At 42.5% G+C, this 20614-nt stretch overlaps 1 protein-coding gene across 1 annotated transcript; it reads right to left on the reverse strand.

Annotated features, from left to right (window-relative positions):
• Positions 1 to 6377: 6377 nt before the first annotated feature.
• Positions 6378 to 19341, reverse strand: LOC120543840 (S-arrestin-like). The gene is made up of 16 exons (XM_039777139.1): positions 19250 to 19341; positions 18048 to 18116; positions 17321 to 17381; positions 14946 to 14990; positions 14482 to 14681; positions 14000 to 14059; positions 13829 to 13896; positions 13379 to 13514; positions 13037 to 13121; positions 11632 to 11704; positions 10662 to 10799; positions 9341 to 9418; positions 9184 to 9198; positions 8990 to 9042; positions 6864 to 6873; positions 6378 to 6737 (listed from the first exon to the last, which is right to left on the reverse strand). Exons 2-16 carry the CDS (start codon positions 18093 to 18095, stop codon positions 6644 to 6646), a joined length of 1164 nt encoding a protein of 387 aa, XP_039633073.1. The 5' UTR covers positions 18096 to 18116; positions 19250 to 19341; the 3' UTR covers positions 6378 to 6643.
• Between the last annotated feature and the right edge of the window lie 1273 nt (positions 19342 to 20614).

The following is a 20614-nucleotide window of genomic DNA, read 5'->3' on the forward strand; positions in this document are numbered from 1 at the left end:
CCTTACCCCAAGTGAAGGAGTTCAAGTACCTTGGGGTCTTGTTCGCGAGTGAGGGGACAATGGAGCGGGAGATTGGTCGGAGAATCAGCGCAGCAGGGGCGGTATTACATTCAATTTATCGCACTGTTGTGACGAAAAGAGAGCTGAGCCAGAAGGCAAAGCTCTCAATCTACCGGTCAGTTTTCGTTCCTACCCTCACCTATGGTCATGAAGGCTGGGTCATGACCAAAAGAATGAGATCCAGGGTACAAGCTGCCGAAATGGGTTTCCTCAGGGGGGTGGCTGGCATCTCCCTTACCCCACAAGCTCGCCGCTGCCACGATCATGGCGGGGCTGAAATAGACAAGAAGTCTACTTTATGCAAATGATGAGCGATGCAACAAAGCGGCTGCCAATCGGAGCGTGAGGGCAGCGTGACATATGTCAGTGGCTCGAGTCGAAGAAAATAATTCAAGATGGCGGAAAACGCTTCAGGAGATCTGGTATTTCTCTACATATCTGATAAGTTTGGCATTTATCTCATATATTTTGTTACTTTTATCGAGAAATAAATACTTTTAAATCCGAAAACATCGTTCTTGTGACTTAACAATACCTCTGAAGTAACTTTTAAGACACCAGAGGTAGCACCAGAGAATTTCTGTTTACTGTTGCCAAGCAACCAGGAGTAGGCTAGGCAGGAGCACCCACAAGCGAGTGCATGTCGCTCTCTTTTGTAGCTAATGTGACTGTGGGGTTAGAGATAGGGTGAGAAGCTCAGTCATCCGTGAGGAGCTCGGAGTAGAGCCGCTGCTCCTTCGTGTCAAAGGAGCCAGTTGAGGTGTTTGGGCATCTGGCAAGGATGCCCCCTGGGCGAGGTGTTCCAGGCTGGGAGGAGGCCTCAGGGAAGAGGACTAGTCTCTGTGTCTGTGTTTCTGTGTGTGTGTGTGTGTGTGTGTGTGTGTGTGTGTGTGTGTGTGTGTGTGTGTGTGTGTGTGTGTGTGTGTCTGAGTGTGTGATAAAAGGCTACAAACGTCCTTATTTATTGGAAGGAGAACACAAAACTCAGAAGGCAGGTAACACTTAAACATGTCAATATATATAGAATATAATGCAGTAAAAAGGCTTTTACATCAGGGACCTGAGCCCAGATCTGCTCTCTTTTAATTAAAGAAATTCTTAGTCAACTAACACTCAAACCATTTGATGGACTAATGGATAGTTGATTTAATGGACAAGTCTGTAAAATAGAGTTTCTCTTCAAAGACTCATGTAAAGCTCCACTTTAAATCCTGTTTTTACATTCCATACACAGGACAGAAAGGTGAGATTGATTGTCATAATGGAGTAGTGAACCTGAACCCAGCTGTCCATGGAGCCACTGCTAATTTACAAAAGAAGGCAATCAGTAAGGGACAGGACAATTGAAATGGAGGAGGAGAAAAGGAAGAGGTGAAGACAGAAGGAAGGGGACGAACATATTGATATAAAGCGCCGAAGACTGAGGTGAGTTGTTCTGAAACCTCCAACAAACTACAAGTAGTGTTGTCTAATTGGGATTGTGGTCTTCTTGTAGAGGGTCTCTGTGTTTCCAACCCACTGTAGCCTGTTGTTCAGGTGCACTCTGGGATATCTATGGCCCTGTTTTAACCTGGTATTAAAATCTGATTTGAGTGATATGATCACAAGTGGTCAGCTTTAGGTAGATGTGTGAATCATTGAGATCCGATCACTTAGAGCACATTCTGAGGTGGTCTGACCCTTCTCTTATATCCCCGTCTGTCTGCTACTCTGTTCCCTGCTGGTACCTGGGAAAGGCAGCCACCGGTATACAATAACCTTTTTTTAAGTTTCATACAAACGTCCCCAAATTCACCAGAATTTATTACTACCAACCTTTCTGCTTTTATGTCTCTTTTTGTTATTTGTTAGTCTCTCATAGCCAGATCTCCACAGCGCTGAGTAAGCAGGCAAACTGAGGTGGTATACATGGTTTCATTTACTTTATTACATCAGCAAACAGAACATTTGTTACAAAAGATTTAGTCTATATCCACAACTTTCATTTTTGGGACTGCTCCGTTGCTGCCGGAAGTCCCTCATCTTCAGCCGGATGTCCGTCCCCTTCTTCTTCCTTTGTGTTGGCGTTCTAACCTCCGGTGGATTTGTGAGGACTATGGTTAACTGCTACTCAGATCTCTGCAGGGTAAATCCAGACAGCTAGCTAGACTATCTGTCCAATCCGAGTTTTCTGTTGCACGACTAAAACTACTTTTGCACAATTTACAGTACAGCAGAGGTGTACAACTGAATGTGCACTCAGAGTTCAATGTTCCTACACTAGTTCAATTAGTATTAGTATAGTATTAGTATTTTATGTCTTTGAATTGTTTTTACTTGAATACTTACATTTTAAAGAAAATAAATAAGAATTGTTTTCATTCAACATTGTGCCCATTATTATAATCAGTGATTAAGTAACTCAGACTTTTAAAAACACATTTTTCGTTATCGTCAAAATCGGCAAAAATATGGAGATATTATTTTTTTTCCATATCGCCCACCCCTATTCAGCACCATGGACAGCCCCCTCTGATTTAAATTACATTATGAGGAGAAACTGGACCAAAAACACACAACCTGTTGGTAAAGTGGAGACATTTGTCCAGTTTTTTTGTTCATGATTTGTCTGTGTTGACCCTGACAGACACACAGACATTCACAAAAACATTTGATATACCCATTCAATATCTGTTTCAGCACCATGGACAGTTCCCTCTGTTTTAGTAATAATACTCTGTTTCAGCACCATGGACAGTTCCCTCTGTTTTAGTAATAGTGATGTTTTAGCACCATGGACAGTTCCCTCTGTTTTAGTAATAATGATGTTTCAGCACCATGGACAGCCCACTCTGATTTAAATTACATTATGAGGAGAAACTGGACCAAAAACACACAAGTGGAGACATTTGTCCAGTTCTTTTGTTCATGGTTTGTCTGTTACAGAGAGGCTCTTTAACCTGCCTCTCTTAGTTATGCTATTATAATTCTAGACTGCCGGGGAAGTTCCTTCCTTCATGTGACACACTGAGCTTCTCTCTCATCTCTGTATGCATCCTGTCCCAGAAATGCTTGTTACTAACCTAGCTCTGGGGAGTTTACTTATGGGAGTCCTTATGTTTCATAGCTCTGCGAAGAAGAGGGTTACGCTTCTACGATTCTCTGCAATTCCCGGCTGCGTCCTGCTGCGTCCTGCTGCGTCTGCTGCGTCTGCTGCGTCCTGCTGCGTCTGCATCAGTCCAAATGTTGAGGTACTTGTACTTTACTTGAGTCTTTTCTTTTCATGTCACTTTCTACTTCTACTCCGCTACATTTCAGAGAGAAGTATTGTACTTTTTACTTTATATACTTTATTACATTCATCTGTTACAGCTTTAGTTACTAGTTACTTTATACATTAAGATTCCTGGACACAAAACACATATAGTCTATAAAATCTGATGTTTGATTCTAAATGAAAGCTCTTTGGTCTTAGAGGTGTTGAGAGACAGGTTGTTGGTTGAGCTGCAAAGTGGCAGGTAAAAAGGACTGTGACTCCTGCCTCCAGGTAGAACCAGTGGCTCTGAAAGATAGACTGGGCTGCAATCAAATACTACATTCACAAAAGAATTATATCAATGAAAAGGAAGATAAATAGATAGAACTAGAACATGCCAACTGTGGCTCAGGTGCAATTTAATTTCCGTTGAACTTAGAAAGATGCTCAGTGCGTACTTTTTGGAAGTGATGTTATAATCAGTGTCACCTTAGATATCGTATGAAAATGTTTGTAATGTTTTTTTTGATATCCTCTTATTTTCATCAAAGGATTGCTGTTGGTGTTTTCTTGTACATGCATGCCACATAGTTTTGACTGAAGCTGCCATGTTGACATGTATTCACGAGGGCTATTAATGATCATATATTGTTTTTTATCCCCTCCCTTCAGACACTATTATTGTTTTTCTTACTACTTCAGGATCATATCATAAAGCATTGTTTCAAGTAACTGACATAATTTCTTTCAGAGAATAAGGTTTAAAATTATACGTAATCTATCTACCCTCAGTGTCAACAAGCAAGTACTTTTAGGGATTGTTACTTTCACACTTATTTCTCAGGTTTTCAGTATTGCTTTGTTTTTCAACAAGTTGTTGTCTGTGCTCTGTCAGCTATTGAAAAATCCTTATGAGTGGGTGCTACTTTTAACAGGCCTCATGTGTGTTAACTTTCATTAACGTAATTGGGATTCTGACATAATTAAGACTGGTTAGCTGAACACACTGTACGCTGTAATGTTTCAGGCTGGAAGCTTTAATATTGGATTCATAATTTTCTTTTTTATAGCATGACGCTAAAGAGAGTAGTCGTTCATTTCAAATAAGCCATGTCTATGAACTGCCTTATCCTGTATTATGGTTGGTTGTTCAATGCTGTAAACACATTTGATGAGGGCTGCCATTTTTTTATTTAGTCAAGCCCTAGTTATAAGTCCATCCATATGCAGCATTAGTTAATTATTATGTCCTTATGGACAAGGATAGGAATATTCATGAGGCCAGCCAATGAAGGTCACTCATTTTCATACTTGTACCTATTTTGGAGTAAGCTATTAATACAAGTAAGAAAGACATGAAGTGTTACCTCTTTCTTTCACATAACATCTACTACAAAATTCATAAATAGACAATGAGACAACGGATGACATTAACGATGCTTCTAATGCAGAAATTTCAAACATATTTAACAGTAGCCAAGTTGGAAAATACACTTTTACGTCTTTAGAAGTCATATAAACCTGAAAATTGAATGTGTATCTATGGGCTTCACAAATCACTTAAACATGAAATATCAGTGTTTGTTGCTATGACCTCATAGTCACAAAAACCCAAACATGTCCTCACAAGTAGCATAACAATCAGGTCTGCCCAAAATATAGCCTTAGACAAAATCTCAACAGATGGATCTGTTCCTTGAAGCATTGGTAGGAAATAATTTGAAAACCAGGGGCCTCATTTATAAAACCTGTTACGCAAGAAAAAGTTGCGTGAAGCAGGGTGAAATTTGTCGTCGCAACATTCCTCGCAATAGTCGGGATTTATAAAGAATTTCCATGCGTAAAAATGTTCCCAGTTTTCCGCGAAACCGCTTGACCACGCGCGGTGATGTCGTAATGCGTTCCCAAGGTTTTATTGACTGCGTTTTAGTGAACTCCGATGGTATGCCCGTTTCCGAACCTAACCCAGTTTTTGTTTTCCTGAACCCAACAATCCTGTTCTTGCTAAACCGACCCAGAGCGGTTCGTCGGCCGAGGGGGCTGCCACACAAGGGAGGCAGGGGATCCTCCCACACCGTGCAGCCGGAGGAAACGCGCTTTTCCTCCGCTGCTCTCCCTCGCCCGGAATCGCGTTGTTTGTTTGATGTGTATCTGTGTGTGTGTGTGTGTGTGTGTGTGTGTGTGTGTGTGTGGCGTCTTTATGTGGTGCGTGTCTGATTGTAGGTGTCTGTTTGTGGGAATGTTGTCTTTCTGCACCTGCTATTCCCAAACAGTTATCATACAAGTTACCAAATTGTTACATTTCAAGCACATTCACCTGTTTTGCACCAATAATGATCCAAAATCTTGTTTCTATTTTTACTTTTTAATAACTGAATTTCCTTTCTCACAAAAAACGAAAATGATCATATGATCATAAATGTGATCTCACAGGGGTAAATGGCAAATAGGAACAATAAATGATGTATATCATTGGTAATTGAGCTAAATCTGTTAAGTATTAGGGCGCGTAACAACAATATGAACACTACACAAGGGTTACGGCTTCCAAACAGGATTTTGTTTCGCTGTTCTACCTCTGTTAGGATCACATGGATCTCACAATCACTGAATCGGGTTTTTCCCCATTTTCCCCGTTTCGTGATTGGTGATCAAGGGCTCCTTTCAAGTCTGGAATATTCATTGATTGATTAACATGGACCTTATTAGGACAAATATGGGACTGACCGGGAGGAGCGTGAGGCTCGTGCAGGACCGCATAAGGTAACGCACGTCCGTATTTATAACGAGAAGAGTGCGTACCGGTGTGCGCCGCAAGGTGTTATAAATCAGAATATTGTTTTTGCGTACGAAAATTCTGACTTTTTTGCGCACGAAATCTTTCAGAATAGAATCTACGCACAGTTTTATAAATGAGGCCCCTGGTCTGTTGGACCTTGGAAAATTTCACGTTTATTTCATAAGTCCCCATATACCATGAAAACACGTATGTGTGTGCCTGTCTGTGTGTGTGTGTGTGTGTGTGTGTGTGTGTGTGTGTGTGTGTCCTGCACATGTTTGTCAGTCTGAATAATTAAAGATATTTAATGTTTCTTAACTTTTATTTCACAGTTTCTGGGACAGGAAGTACACAGATGCAGTAAAAACATAAAAGTATAAGAACATACTTCAACAACACGTTTCACTACTTATTTAATCTTTAACATTCATCTACAGTCACATTATTAACATGAATAATCAACTTAAATCTACATTAATGTGTTAATGATGTCCTGCTAACAGAAAGACAGAGAGACAGACAGGCAAACAGACAGACAGACAGTCTTCTGTGGCGGCCATCTTTGTAGTTTATGCCTCAGTGGGAGACTCTTCATCGTCTCCGTAGACGACGCCCTTCAGGTAGACTCGTTTAAACTCCTCAAAGACCATGTCACCCAGCTCACTACACACACACACACACACACACACACACACACACACACAACAAAAAAAACGCACATATTTATATATATGTAGATGATTGTCATTGTAAATAAAGCAGTAGTTGTAAAGAGATGAAACATGTCACCTGTCTTTGGCTGGAGTCAGAGTTCAGTCAGCAGACAAAGACAAGAAACAAGGAGTTAATGTTTTCATGTTAACACAGTGTGTGTGTGTATCTGTGTGTGTGTGTGTGTGTGTGTCTGCTTTGTGTGTGTGTGTGTGACTGTGTGTGTGTTACTGCTCGTTGCATGCTGCTTCTGCTTGCTACAGTCTTCTTACAGCTACTGCCACCGACTAGCCCTTGTGCAAGGGGCAAAAAGAGGAGCCAAGTGCATAAGTCTCCTCCTGTCGGTACACAGCCTCTCCACCGCCAAGACTCCTACAGTGCCTCCTCGCGGCCACACACGGTAACTGGGCCCTAGTGGACCAAGGCTGAACTGTACGGTATCTCGGAGCAGCAGTGGGCCCCAGAGTGCAGGCCCACTAAGTAGTGGAACACGCCCTGGCACCTGCCAACCACTGCCCCAGCTATGGGTAAGTAGTACCACTGCCTTGTGGGGTAGCCTATAGAGGCAAAGGCTAAGGGAGCACACCCTGAATAAAAAGACACAAGATCTCAATGGCGGAACAGGCGAAGGATGATGGCTGACTGAAGTGGAGCATCACAACGGCTAAGAAGGCAGATGAAGGCTGCAGCAGTGAAGGGTCCCCAGTCATCTCGGTCTCCATGCCACTGGACCCTGGACTAGACCTGCCAAGGACATGGTGGGAGTGTGGTCTGCGCACCCACACCCTCACCTTAATCCTTACCTATGCGCAAGCTCCTTACTCAGATCCAAACTACTCATGAGCATTCGACCCCGTGGCCCGAGGACCGCTCCAAACAAGAATCTCAACTGTATAGCGCTGAATAGCCTCCCCACCAAAGACAACCTCCGACGGCTCCTTGTTGAAAACCTTAACAAGCTCCCGGAGGAAACAACCGACTGGCCAGCTCTGGACCAGGCCAATCATAGTGCAGCCTCAGAGGAGCTCGGCCAACCAAGGAAACGTCACCAGGACTGGTTTGACTGTAACTTAGCTGAGATACAGTCACTCCTAAAAGCCAAGCTTGAGGCCCACAAAGCTCTCCTGTCCTGCCCTGGATCTCCCACCCTTAAAACCACCTTCACTGCTGCAAGAACAGAAACCAGCGAGCCCTCCAGACAATGGAGGACACCTGGTGGGTGCAAAAGGCACGAGAAATCCAGAACCTGGCAGACTGCGATACCACTCAAGACTTTCACAATGCCATTAAAGCATTGTACGGCCCCAGGAAGCGGGCCTTCGCCCCAGTCCGATCAGCTGATGGGTCCATGCTCTTCAGGGACCGCCACGAGATTCTTGCCCGTTGGGCAAATCATTTTGAGAGTGTCCTCAACCACACCAACCCTGTCGACCCACATATGCTGGATAATCTACCAGACCTGCCACCAATCACGCACCTGGACACCCCATCACTTTACTCAGAACTCTGGCAAGCTATTGCCAGGATGAAGAACAACAAAAGCTCTGGACCCGATGGAATCCCTGCAGAGGATTTCAAACACGGAGGATACACCCTCACGCGTCGCCTGCACCTCTGATGCTAACATCCTGGTCATTTACAAGCAGAGAGGAGACAGAGCAGTCTGTGGCAAGCAGACTGGTTGAGCACATCTCGGAAGCTGTGCATAAACGCAGTGTGGCTTCCGGAAAGCCAGATCCACGAAAGCCCCACGTACAAAATAAAAGCCCCATGTACAAAATAAAAGCCCAACTTACAAAATAAAAGCACCACGTACAAAATAAAAGCCCAACTTACAAAATAAAAGCACTGTGTGTGTGTCTTTGTCTGTGTGTCTTTGTCTGTGTGTGTGTGTGTCTTTGTCTCTCTGTGTGTGTGTGTGTATGTGTGTGTGTGCTGTCTCTGTGTGTGTGTGTGTGTGTGTGTGTGTGTGTGTGTGTGTGTGTGTGTGTGTGTGTGTGTGTGTGTGTGTGTATGTGTGTATGCGTGTGTGTGTGTGTGTGTGTGTGTGTGTCAGCAGTAATGATATATCTGGATGATAATCTGCAGGATTTGATGTCAGCCATTCTCAACAAGCTGCTTAAAGGCACTGAGTAATCTGAGTAATCTGAGTAATCTGAGTAGTAGCAGGAGGAGGAGGCGGAAGAGGAGGAGGAGGAGAGTACCTGGGTCAGGTTTAGGGTTCATCAGTCTGAATGGAAGCTCCAGAGACACCTCGCTGTAAAACACACACACACACACACACACACACACAGAGACACACACGGTCAGATCTGATGTATATACACACACATACACACACAGACAGACAGACAGACAGACAGACAGAGAGAGAGACAGAGAAACAGGAAGTTGTTACCTGGATGCAAGCGTCCTGTGAACAGAAGCAGAGAGAACAGTGAGACTTGATTATTATGGGATGGACTCAGAGTTCCTGAAGGAACCATGCTATTATTATTATTATTATTATTATTATTATTATTATTATTATTATTATTATATTATTTCAGACTGACCCAGCAGCGATCATCCTCAGCATCACTTTATAGGAAACAAGAATGCCCTGGACCTCCTTCAGCACCTCCTGTTTCACTCTGAGACAGACAGACAGGTCAGAGAGAGACAGGTCAGAGAGAGAGAGACAGGTCAGAGAGACAGACAGGCAGGCAGACAGACAGACAGGCAGGCAGGTCAGAAAGAGAGACAGGCAGACAGACAGGCAGACAGGTCAGAGACAGAGACAGAGACAGGCAAACAGACAGACAGGCAGACAGGTCAGAGACAGGTTAGAGAGAGACAGGCAGACAGACAGACAGGTCAGAGGCAGGTTAGAGAGAGAGACAGGCAGACAGACAGGTCAGGTAGAGAGACAGACATACAGGCAGGCAGACAGACAGACAGACAGGCAGACAGGCAGACAGACAGAGAGAGACCGGTAGACAGACAGACAGACAGTTTTCTTTAGTTATATTCTTTATATTCTCGTTACCAAGCAGCCGTGTAAAACAAGACCTGCAGTAAGAACCCAGACTGAGACGCAGATTCTCAATGTGCTGTAAACATACAAAAACAGTTATATGGTGTCTCTCAGTGTCTCTGTGTTTCTCAGTGTCTCTCTGTGTGTCTCAGTGTGTCTCTGTGTGTCTCAGTGTCTCTCTGTGTGTCTCAGTGTGTCTCTGTGTGTCTCAGTGTCTCTCTGTGTGTCTCTCTGTGTGTCTCAATGTGTCACTCAGTGTCTCTGTGTGTATCTCTGTGTCTCAGTGTGTCTCTGTGTGTATCTCTGTGTCTCAGTGTCTCTCTGTGTGTCTCAGTGTGTCTCAGTGTCTCTCTGTGTGTCTCAGTGTGTCTCTCTGTGTGTCACTCAGTGTCTCTGTGTCTCTCTGTGTCTCAGTGTGTCTCTGTGTCTCTCTGTGTGTCTCTCTGTGTGTCTCAGTGTGTCTCAATGTGTCACTCAGTGTCTCTGTGTGTCTCTCTGTGTCTCAGTGTGTCTCTCTGTGCCTCAGTGTGTCTCAGTCTCTCAGTGTGGGTCAGTGTGTCTCTGTGTGTCTCAGTGTGTCTGTGTGTCTCAGTGTCTCTCTGTGTGTCTGTGTGTCTCTGTGTGTCTCTGTGTGTCTCAGTGTCTCTCTGTGTGTCTCAGTGTGTCTCTGTGTGTCTCAGTGTCTCTCTGTGTGTCTCTGTGTGTCTATGTGTGTCTCAGTGTGTCTCAGTGTATCTCTGTGTGTCTCTGTGTGTCTCTCTCTGTCTCAGTGTGTCTCAGTGTCTCTGTGTCTCTGTCTCTCAGTCTCTCAGTCTCTCTCTGTGTGTCTCAGTGTGTCTCAGTGTGTCTCTGTGTCCTACATGCTGGATGAAGCCAGGTTGGTGTCTTCATGTTTGAGTCGTCCGTCCAGAGCGAGTCCCCTCCGGTCCTTGTTGAGAGCCAGCAGAGGATAGAGAACGTACTCCTTCTTTAGACTCGTCCCAGAGGGGACACAGTCACTGCAAACACAACACTAAATCAATATACACTCACCTAAAGGATTATTAGGAACACCATACTAATACCATGTTTGACCCTATCCTCTCAATATGGGCCAACATTTCTACAGAATGCTTCCAGCACCTTGTTGAATCAATGACACAAAGAATTAAGGCAGTTCTGAAGGTGAAAGGGATCCCCCTACCATTACACCCCCACCACCAGCAGCCTGCCCAGTGGTAAGAAGGCATGACGAATCCATGTTCTCATTCTGTTTACCCCAAATTCTGACTCTACCATCTGAATGTCTCAACAGAAATCGAGACTCATCAGGCAACATTTTTACAGTCTTCATCTGTCCCCCCAACCCCCCCAGGACTGCAGCATGCTGGATGTTTTTCCTTTTTCAGACCATTCTTTGTAAACCCTAGATATGGTTGTGCGTGAAAATCCCAGTAACTGAGCAGATTGGGAAATACACAAACCAGCCTGTCTGGCACCAACAACCATGGCACGCTTAAAGTTGCTTAGATCACCTTTCTTTCCCATTCTGACATTCAGTTTGGAGTTCAGGAGATTGTCTAGACCTGGACCACACCCCTAAATGCATGTCATGTGATTGGTTGATTAGATAATTGCATTAACGGGAAATTTTACAGGTGTTCCTAATAATCTTTAAGGTGAGTATATATATATATATATATATATATATATATATATATATATATATATATATATATATATATAGTGACTTTGTCCCATATATATATATATGGGACAAAGTCACTGCAAACACGACACCCGCAGGCAGCTCTCAGGATAGACAGGGTTATTAGAGAGAGGTGAACTCACTTTGTCTCTTCTTTGGCCACTGATTTGACATATTTATCGTTGGAGTAAAGAACAATGTTGGTCACCTGTTCAACTAAACACAGAAAAAATGTTTCTATTAAAGGTTATTATTTATAAGTCACAAACTGAACAGTAGAAAAAACAAGTGGCGCAGAACGTGACGGAGCTCCGTTGTTCCCTAAAGTTAAAACAACTCTGTTTCCTTTTCGTTTCTAACAGGACATGAACCCCAGTCTCCTGGGTCAAAGTCCCCCCCCAACCTGCCTCCTTATCAATATATTTGGTGCTCTAGGCGGCCTGCACACTGGCTGTGTGGCGTGAGCGTGGCGTTTGTGTTGCATGTCAGTTGCGTAGCGTTTCTGTTGCATGTCAGTTGCATGGCGTTTCTGTTGTGTGTCAGTTGCGTGGCGTTTCTGTTGCATGTCAGTTGCATGGCGTTTCTGTTGCATGTCAGTTGCGTGGCGTTTCTGTTGCGTGGCGTGAGTGTGGCGTTTGTGTTGCGTGGCGGGAGCGTGGCGTTTGTGTTGCGTGTCAGTTGCGTAGCGTTTCTGTTGCGTGTCAGTTGGGTGGCGTGAGCATGGCGTTTCTGTTGTGTGTCAGTTGCATGGCGTTTCTGTTGTGTGTCAGTTGCGTGGCGTTTCTGTTGCGTGGCGTGAGCGTGATGTTTGTGTTGCGTGTCAGTTGTGTGGCGTTTCTGTTGCGTGTCAGTTGCGTGGCGTTTTTGTGTGCGTGCGTGCGGTAGCGGTGCCGTAGGCGTGTGGCAGTTTTCTGTTTATAGCCCTGTGGTCGGTCCCAGTGCGACCGGAGGACCACATTATGTACTTCCCCTTTACTTTGTTGAGAATTGCTCTCTAAACCCTGTTTCTTGTAAAGTAAGTAAGTAAAGTTTATTTCTAGAACACATTTAAACACAGTTTAAGCTGACCAAAATGCTGTACAAACAAGAACTAAGGTGCTGTATTAACCCTTGTTTAGAGAGCAATTCTCAACAAAGTAAAGGGAAGTACATAATCCTTGTGTTGTCCTTTGGGTCACTGGGACCCGAAGGACAACACAAGGGTTAAACACCAGAAAGGTGTCTGACAAGGTGCTGCTGCTGCTAGCCTTGTCTGTACACATAAACATAAATATATTCTGATCTGATTACAGCAAAGACAACATCGGCAGGATTGACCACAAAATAGGCGCCAGAATATTGCCTTCTGGATTGACAGGTGCAATATTTGAAAATTGGTAATTATTATTGTTTTTTAAATGACATTTATACATCTGCATTTATGTCAAGGGAAACATTATTAGGAAACACTCCAGGAATTGTTGGGTCCCTGTGAATTATAGAGTGTGGTCTAGACCCATTGATCTGTAAAGTGTCCTGTTAGGATCTGCCTCTGTAAAGAAACCAGACCTGAAACACTGATGTCTCTGATGTTCCTGCTGGACGAGTTGGTGATTTCTACATTCACTCTGACAGGCTCGCCGTGGTAGAACGTCTGCAGACAGACAGGGAGAGAGAGAGACAGGTGAGACAGACAGACAGGTAGAGAGAGAGAGAGACAGGTCAGACAGACAGACAGGTAGAGAGACAGGTCAGAAAGACAGACAGACAGGTAGAGAGAGAAACAGACAGACAGACACAGACACAGACACAGACAGAAAGACAGACAGAAAGAGACAGACAGACAGGTAGTGAGAGAGACAGACAGACAGACAGGTAGCAAGAGAGAGAGACAGAGACAGACAGACAGACCTCTTTGGGCATGCTCATTTTGACGGTCAGTGGTTTCTCCGACATCAGGAACTCGAAGGTAGTTTCTGCAGCAGGAACCAGCTGGCTGTTCTCTGGGCTGTACTGGATCTTACGGATGCTGAGACTCACCGAACTCCTGCACAACACAGCCGCATGTTCAATCTTTCACACTGAATCAATAATAATATCAACTCCTGCACAACACAGCCGCATGTTCAATCTTTCACACTGAATCAATAATAATATCAACTCCTGCACAACACAGCCGCATGTTCAATCTTTCACACTGAATCAATAATAATATCAACTCCTGCACAACACAGCCGCATGTTCAATCTATCACACCAAATCAATAATAATATAAACTCCTGCACAACACAGCAGCATGTTCACTCTATCCCATCGAATCAATAATATTAAAATAATAACTATTTAGTGTGAAGGACTCACTGTTTGTCGATCTTGTCATCCTGGTTCTCTCCACAGAAGGCTTTCACCTCGAACTCCACCGCACATTTCTGTCCCAAACACAGAGACACGAGACTGTTCTTGTCTCTATTGAAGTACAGAAGTACTGGTGGTATTTTGGATATCCTGAGAGTGATGTAATGATGCAGTTACCTTCCCCACGTCAGAGGGTCCGGGCTGCAGAGCGACAGAACACGGCAGGTTGTCTGGAAACTGAAACACACACAGCTCTTTACTCAAATCTAAATCTTTCATTTTGCAATGGTGCTTTTATTTTGTATGTGGGGCTTTTATTTTGTACGTGGAGCTTTTATTTTTTATGTGGGACTTTTATTTTGTAAGTGGAGCTTTTATTTTGTATTTTGGGCTTTTATTTGGTACGTGGGGCTTTTATTTTGTAAGTGGGGCTTTTATTTTGTACGTTCCTCTTTTATTTTGTATGTTGCTCTTTTATTTTGTATGTGGGGCTTTTATTTTGTACGTGGGGCTTTTATTTTGTACGTTCCTCTTTTATTTTGTACGTTGCTCTTTTATTTTGTATGTGGGGCTTTTATTTTGTACATGGTGCTTTTATTTTGTACGTGGTCCTTTTATTTTGTACGTGTCTGAGTTTTGTTTGTGTCTCAGTGTCTCACCTCGAAGAAGAAGGGGAAGGCGTTGTCTCCGAGCTTTCGCAGCAGCTTGTGTTGGATCTTTGTGTGCGTCAGCTTCTCTTTGTCCTGCAGCTCGGGGTAAACCTGCCGGGTGACCAGGAACAGATCCCTGTGGAACGCCACGCCCATCACATCCTCGCCAGGACGGCCGTACCGAAACGCACACGACAGCATCACGTACACTGGGGACACAAACACGCGGCTGACTCAAAGGAAAGTCTGCCGTACAGACAGAAGAACGTCTCCAGCAGGAGGTCGGAGTAACAGAACGAGAATCTTTCCCTCATTAGCGTTAGTGTCTTTAGATTAAAGAATGAAATCTGAGACTCGTGCTGGAAATATTTTAATATTTTGAGAGTCAGAGTTCAATTTGACTTTTATGACATTATTTAGTTTAATTTATCACATGATGATATTTAAATATAATAAATTATAAACATACAAACCTTTCTTTCCTTTGAGCTGCAGTGGGTCGATCACAATAACTCCGTCTTAAAGACACAAACTCACTGTTAGCCTAGCTTAGGCAAGGCAAGGCAACTTTATTTCTATAGCACAATTCAGCAGCAATGCGATTCAAAGTGCTTTACACAAGACATAAAACAGTTAAAAATATCATACAAATTGGTAACAGATGAAGAAACAGTTATATAATAAAATAAATGAATAAAAAAAATAAAATTTAAATACAAAATGAATTAAGAAAAGGCAGTGTTAAAAGAAAGGTCTTCAGCCTTGATTTAAAAGAGCTGAGATTAGGAGCCGACCTACAGTTTTGCGGTAGTTTGTTCCAGATGTAGGGACCATAGAAGCTGAACGCGCTTCCCCTTTTTGTTCGACTCTGGGTGCGCCGAGAGCAGGCCCGTCCCTGATGATCTCAAGGATCTCAACAGCTCATAGTGTAGTAGCAGATTCGAAGGTAGTAAATTGGTCCTAAACCGTTTAGTGACTTATAAACTAAACATGCATATTGGTTTTTTGAAATCTATTCTTTGATGCACAGGAAGCCAGTGTAAGGACTTCAGAACTGGAGTGATGTGATCTATTTTTTGATGTTGGTAGACGGCGTGCAGCAGCGTTCTGAATCAGCTGCAGCTGTTTAATAGACTTTTATGAATACCGTGAAAACACCGTTGCAGTAGTCAAGTCTACTGAAAATGAAAGCATGGATAAGTTTTTCTAAATCCTGTTGGCACATAAGTCCTTTTACCCTTGCTATATTTTTAAGATAATAATAGGCAGATTTTGTTACTGACCTAATGTGACTGTTAAAATTCAGGTCAGAGTCCATAATTATGCCAAGATTTCTTGTTTTGTCTGTTGTTTTTAACATTGTTGATTGAAGATGAGCATTTACTTTTAATCGTTCATTTTTATGTCCAAAAATCCCTCCGTTTTATCTTCATTTAATTTTAGGAAATTCTGGCACATCCATTCGTTGATTTGTTCAGTGCACCTGGCCAGGTGTTGTATTGGACTGTAGTCTCCGGGTGACAAGGTTATATAAATCTGTGTATCGTCCACATAGCTGTGATAGTTTATGTTGTTGTTTTCCATGATTTTAGCTAGGGGCAGCATGTATATATTAAACAGTAGAGGCCCCAGGATGGAGCCTTGGGGAACTCCACATGTCAAACTTGTACGCTCAGATGCATAGTTACCTATTGACACATAGTAATTTCTATTTTTTAAATAGGATTCAAACCACTGTAGTACTGTTCCAGAAAGGCCTACCCAGTTTTCCGGTCTATTTAATAATATGTCGTGGTCAACGGTGTCAAATGCAGCGCTGAGATCTAGTAAAACTAGAAAAAACGAAGACTGTCGTTCTGCCACTATATGTGCTTAGGTGGATATCATTAAAGATTTTCAGAAGAGCTGTCTCAGTGCTATGATGTGGCCGAAAACCCGACTGTAAGGGATCCAAAATATTTTTTTGGGACAATAAAAGGTTTATTTGTTGAAAAACCGCTTTTTCAATAATTTTACTTAAGAATGGGAGGTTTGATATAGGCCTATAGTTGTCCATAAGTGATGTATCTAGGTTATTCTTTTTTAAGAGTGGCCTGTGGGAAGATGCCTGTTTGAAGAGACATGTTTACAATTTGTAAAAGATCTGAGACCAAACAATTCGAAACATTTTTAAAAAAGCCAGTTGGTAAAATATCAAGGCAACAGGATGAGGTTTTCAGATTTTGTATAAACTCCACCAGTTGACCTTGGTGAATTGTTTGAAATTGTGTCATATGAGGACTTGTTTTGCTTAAGCATTGAGACAGCACATATCCTGTACTTGATATAGATGCACTGACTGTAAGTCTAATTTTATGAATTTTTTTACTAAAGAAGATTGCAAAGTTATTGCAAGCTTCGGTGGACAAAAAGTCAGATGCTACTGGTACTGGAGGGTTTGATAATCTATCGACAGTAGCAAATAGAGCACGTGAATTATTAGTTTTTTGAAATAATTTCAGAGAAGAACGTCCGCCTTGCATTTCTCAGTACCACATTAAAAATACAAAGTCTGTCTTTATAGATTTCATAATGGACCTTTAGGTTTGTTTTTCGCCACAAAGCTTAGCACAAAGACTGGAGGCAGAGGGGAACTGTTAGCCTAGCTTAGCACAAAGACTGGAGGCAGAGGGGAACTGTTAGCCTAGCTTAGCACAAAGACTGGAAGCAGAGGGGAACTGTTAGCCTAGCTTAGCACACAGACTTGAAGCAGAGAGGAACGGTTAGCATGGCTCCATCACAGCAGAGACTATAGCACATGTCTGATTTATACATTGTTTAAACTGCATCTGGTGGAGTTTGAACTCACCGACCGGATCCACGAAGTCGCAGTGATCCACGAAGTCTCTGTTTGCCATGTAGACCGCCACCTGTTCAGAGGGGGGGGGGTCAGTGCCTTGCTCAAGGGTTCACAGCCTTCAGCCTGTTCTAGTGAAGCATTGGTACATATATCTGTGAAGTAAAGCTCTCCACATATTTATTACTGTCAAATTCCTGTTTTTGCTAATGAGTGGTCTGTTCAGTTTACTGTCTAGTAGTCATAACCCTCAGCTACTACACATGTGCGACTCCCAACAAAGATGTTACAGCAGTGAGAGATCTCACTCTGTAGCTAAAACAGAGAGCTCAACACACAAAGAGGACAACAAACATATGGTATTTTTTGAAAATTAAACCATGTAAACCTATTCTGTTACAACCTTTAAATACAATTATGAACCTGAAAATGAGCATAATATGAGAAAACACAAGTATATCACCCAGGAAACAGGTGTTCATGTCCTGGAGAAGTTAAGAAGGTGCTCTGTAGCCGGCTCACAGTCACCTTTTCCAGATAATTTTAACTATAAAAGACTTTAATTCATATGTACCATCTCATGTGTTGAATCTTTCTACCGTACCTTTCTGGAGATTGAACTACCAACATTCTGGTCACAAAGCTGTTACTGCTGGAAGACTAATCCCTCCAACATGTGTACGCTGTGTGTACTTCCCTACTTTTACTACAACCAGGTGAGTATTTCTGAAGTACTCACCGACTTGTCGCGGGAAACTTTCTTAAAGACGACATTTCTGGGACTCATGTTGACGATGACGTTGATGATCTGCAGAACAGAGAAGAAACTTTATTCATCTCAAAGTTCAACGGAGACGCTCCAACATCAGGAACTGTCTTATTGTTCACAGGATGTTAGTCTAAAGGTAGTCTCGCATGTCCAGACCTTCCTCCACAGAGCTGCGGAGGAAGGTCTGACTAGTCCACAGAGCATTCCTGGATGTGAGGAAAACCTGCTCTAGTTTATTGGCATTTCTCTAAACCAATCACAATAATCGTGGGCGGGGCCAAGGTCCGGACGGAGCCATGGTGCCTCTGCTAAATATTGTCATGAAGGAAATTATTTTGTTATGTGCACCCAGGAAGGTGTGTGCACGTTGGGAGGCATGTGTATGAAGGGAGGCATAAAGTCAGATATTAGAACAGATAGACTTTATATATATTAATCTATCAGATATTAGAACAGATAGACTTTATAGATATTAATCTATCAGATATTAGAACAGATAGACTTTATATATATTAATCTATCAGATATTAGAACAGATACTTTATAGGTATTAACCTATCAGATATTTTAATAGACAGAGGAACAATGAGACACAGTCGATATAGACTATAATAAACTTACATTGTCTTTAATGTACTGTAATGTACGTTAATGTACTGTAACGTACATGTATTAACAGAGTTTCTGCAGGTAATATGAAGTAATAATGTAAAGATATATTCTATCTTCAGTTAAACCGTTGACCAAATGTTTGAAGCACATGAAGAGAATAAAATCCCATAAAGAAACTAAAGACTCCTCTAGAGGTGCAGAGATGAATGGATCAGTTATCAATTATTAAATTAATCTCCAACTCTTCTGATAACCCATTAACCATTAACCAGTCTGATTAATTTTGTTTATAATAAAACAGGTAAACTAGTGTGATGTCGGCTGGTTAAATATAAATGTATGTTCATGTTTCTTCTCTCCTCTGGGTCAGGACACTCAAGATCTTTGATGATGTCATCTTGGGCTTTATGGGAAACACTGATCTACATTTTAGAGACAGAACTACTCATCCATTCATCCATTCATCTACTCATAGAGACATTAACCGTCTGTGAGGTAATCTTTATAGCTGCAGAACTAGAATCTTTTAAATGAATCTGAAGCAGAAACCAGAGACTGACCTGAGGGCAGCGACGTGTCCAGCAGAAGATTTCTGAAAGCTGATCAGAGCTGTATTTATAATACACACACACACACACACACACACACACACACACACACACACACACACACACACACACACACACACACACACACACACACACACACACACACACACACACACACACACACACAATCATTACAGATAATCCTGGGGGAGTTACCAGAGCATCTGCTGACAGGAGGGCTTCCTCCTCTTATTTTAAGTGCTCCTTTTCCTTTTGGCTTGCCGTAGAACGGAGCCTTTTTGGCCCTCCCCAGCCACCGTAGGTCACATTAGGTTGGGTTTTCTGGAAGCTAAGCCCTGTAACCCTAACACATTGATTTAAATCATCCACATTATGACTGTGTGTAGTACACCAACCAGCTGTTACTACAGAGAAGGGCAGGTACTCTTTATTCTATATGTGATCTCTGAACGGGTTTGGTCATCTGATTGGTTTCTGAAAGCTCATTAAAACAGGAAGCTAGTTTCCCTGGTACATCCCATCATTACACGACGGGGGGACATGGGGGAACTCAACCAAAAGTCCTGATAGAGAAACAGGTTTTTGCAGGTTTCTACAAGACTAATTTAAGACTTTATGAATGAAATGTAAGACCTTCCTTAAAGAATAAAGTTTTAAGTTAAATTTACTCTCAAATATTTGTCCACACCCCTACAATTAATAGTACAACTTCCTGGGGTGAAGATTTTGGATCCCAACTGGATGAGGGGATGTGGAAAAGGATGTTGTTGAATGCAAAGAGAATTACATGTCCTAATAAATCATATGAGACTCAATATAAGTATCCACAGATTGCATGTTACCCCTGCTATTCGATGTAAATACGACCCTATGTGCTCATCAATATGTGGGAAATGTAAAAATAGCTGTGGCACTTATAGACATCTAATGTGGTTCATGTCCAAAAATCTCAAGTTTCTGGTCCATAACGAGATTAAGAACATTTTTAGTTTTGATATTCCACTAAATCCATACAGTTTGGTACTGGGACTGGATGCTTATTGTGATCGTAGGTACAGGTAAATTCTTAGAGTTGGTTTGTATGCTGCACGCCTCACAATACTACATACATGGTTAGACTCCTAATTAGTGCTCCTAATATTACAATGTGGTATGAAAAATGCATGTCTATCTTGCCATTGGAGAGACTATCACATGTGTTTGTAAGGGAATGGTCCCCATTAGAATTATACCTAAAAGAAGAATGGTCTAAAGCACATGTGTCAGACTCAAGGCCCGGGGGCCAAATCCGGCCCCTTGCTAATTTGGATCTGGCCCGCATATCAATTTAGGTTCACAGCAAATTTTGGCCCGACT

The sequence above is a fragment of the Perca fluviatilis genome, chromosome 2, assembly GCF_010015445.1.
Source record: "Perca fluviatilis chromosome 2, GENO_Pfluv_1.0, whole genome shotgun sequence".
Classification (NCBI taxonomy): domain Eukaryota; kingdom Metazoa; phylum Chordata; class Actinopteri; order Perciformes; family Percidae; genus Perca; species Perca fluviatilis.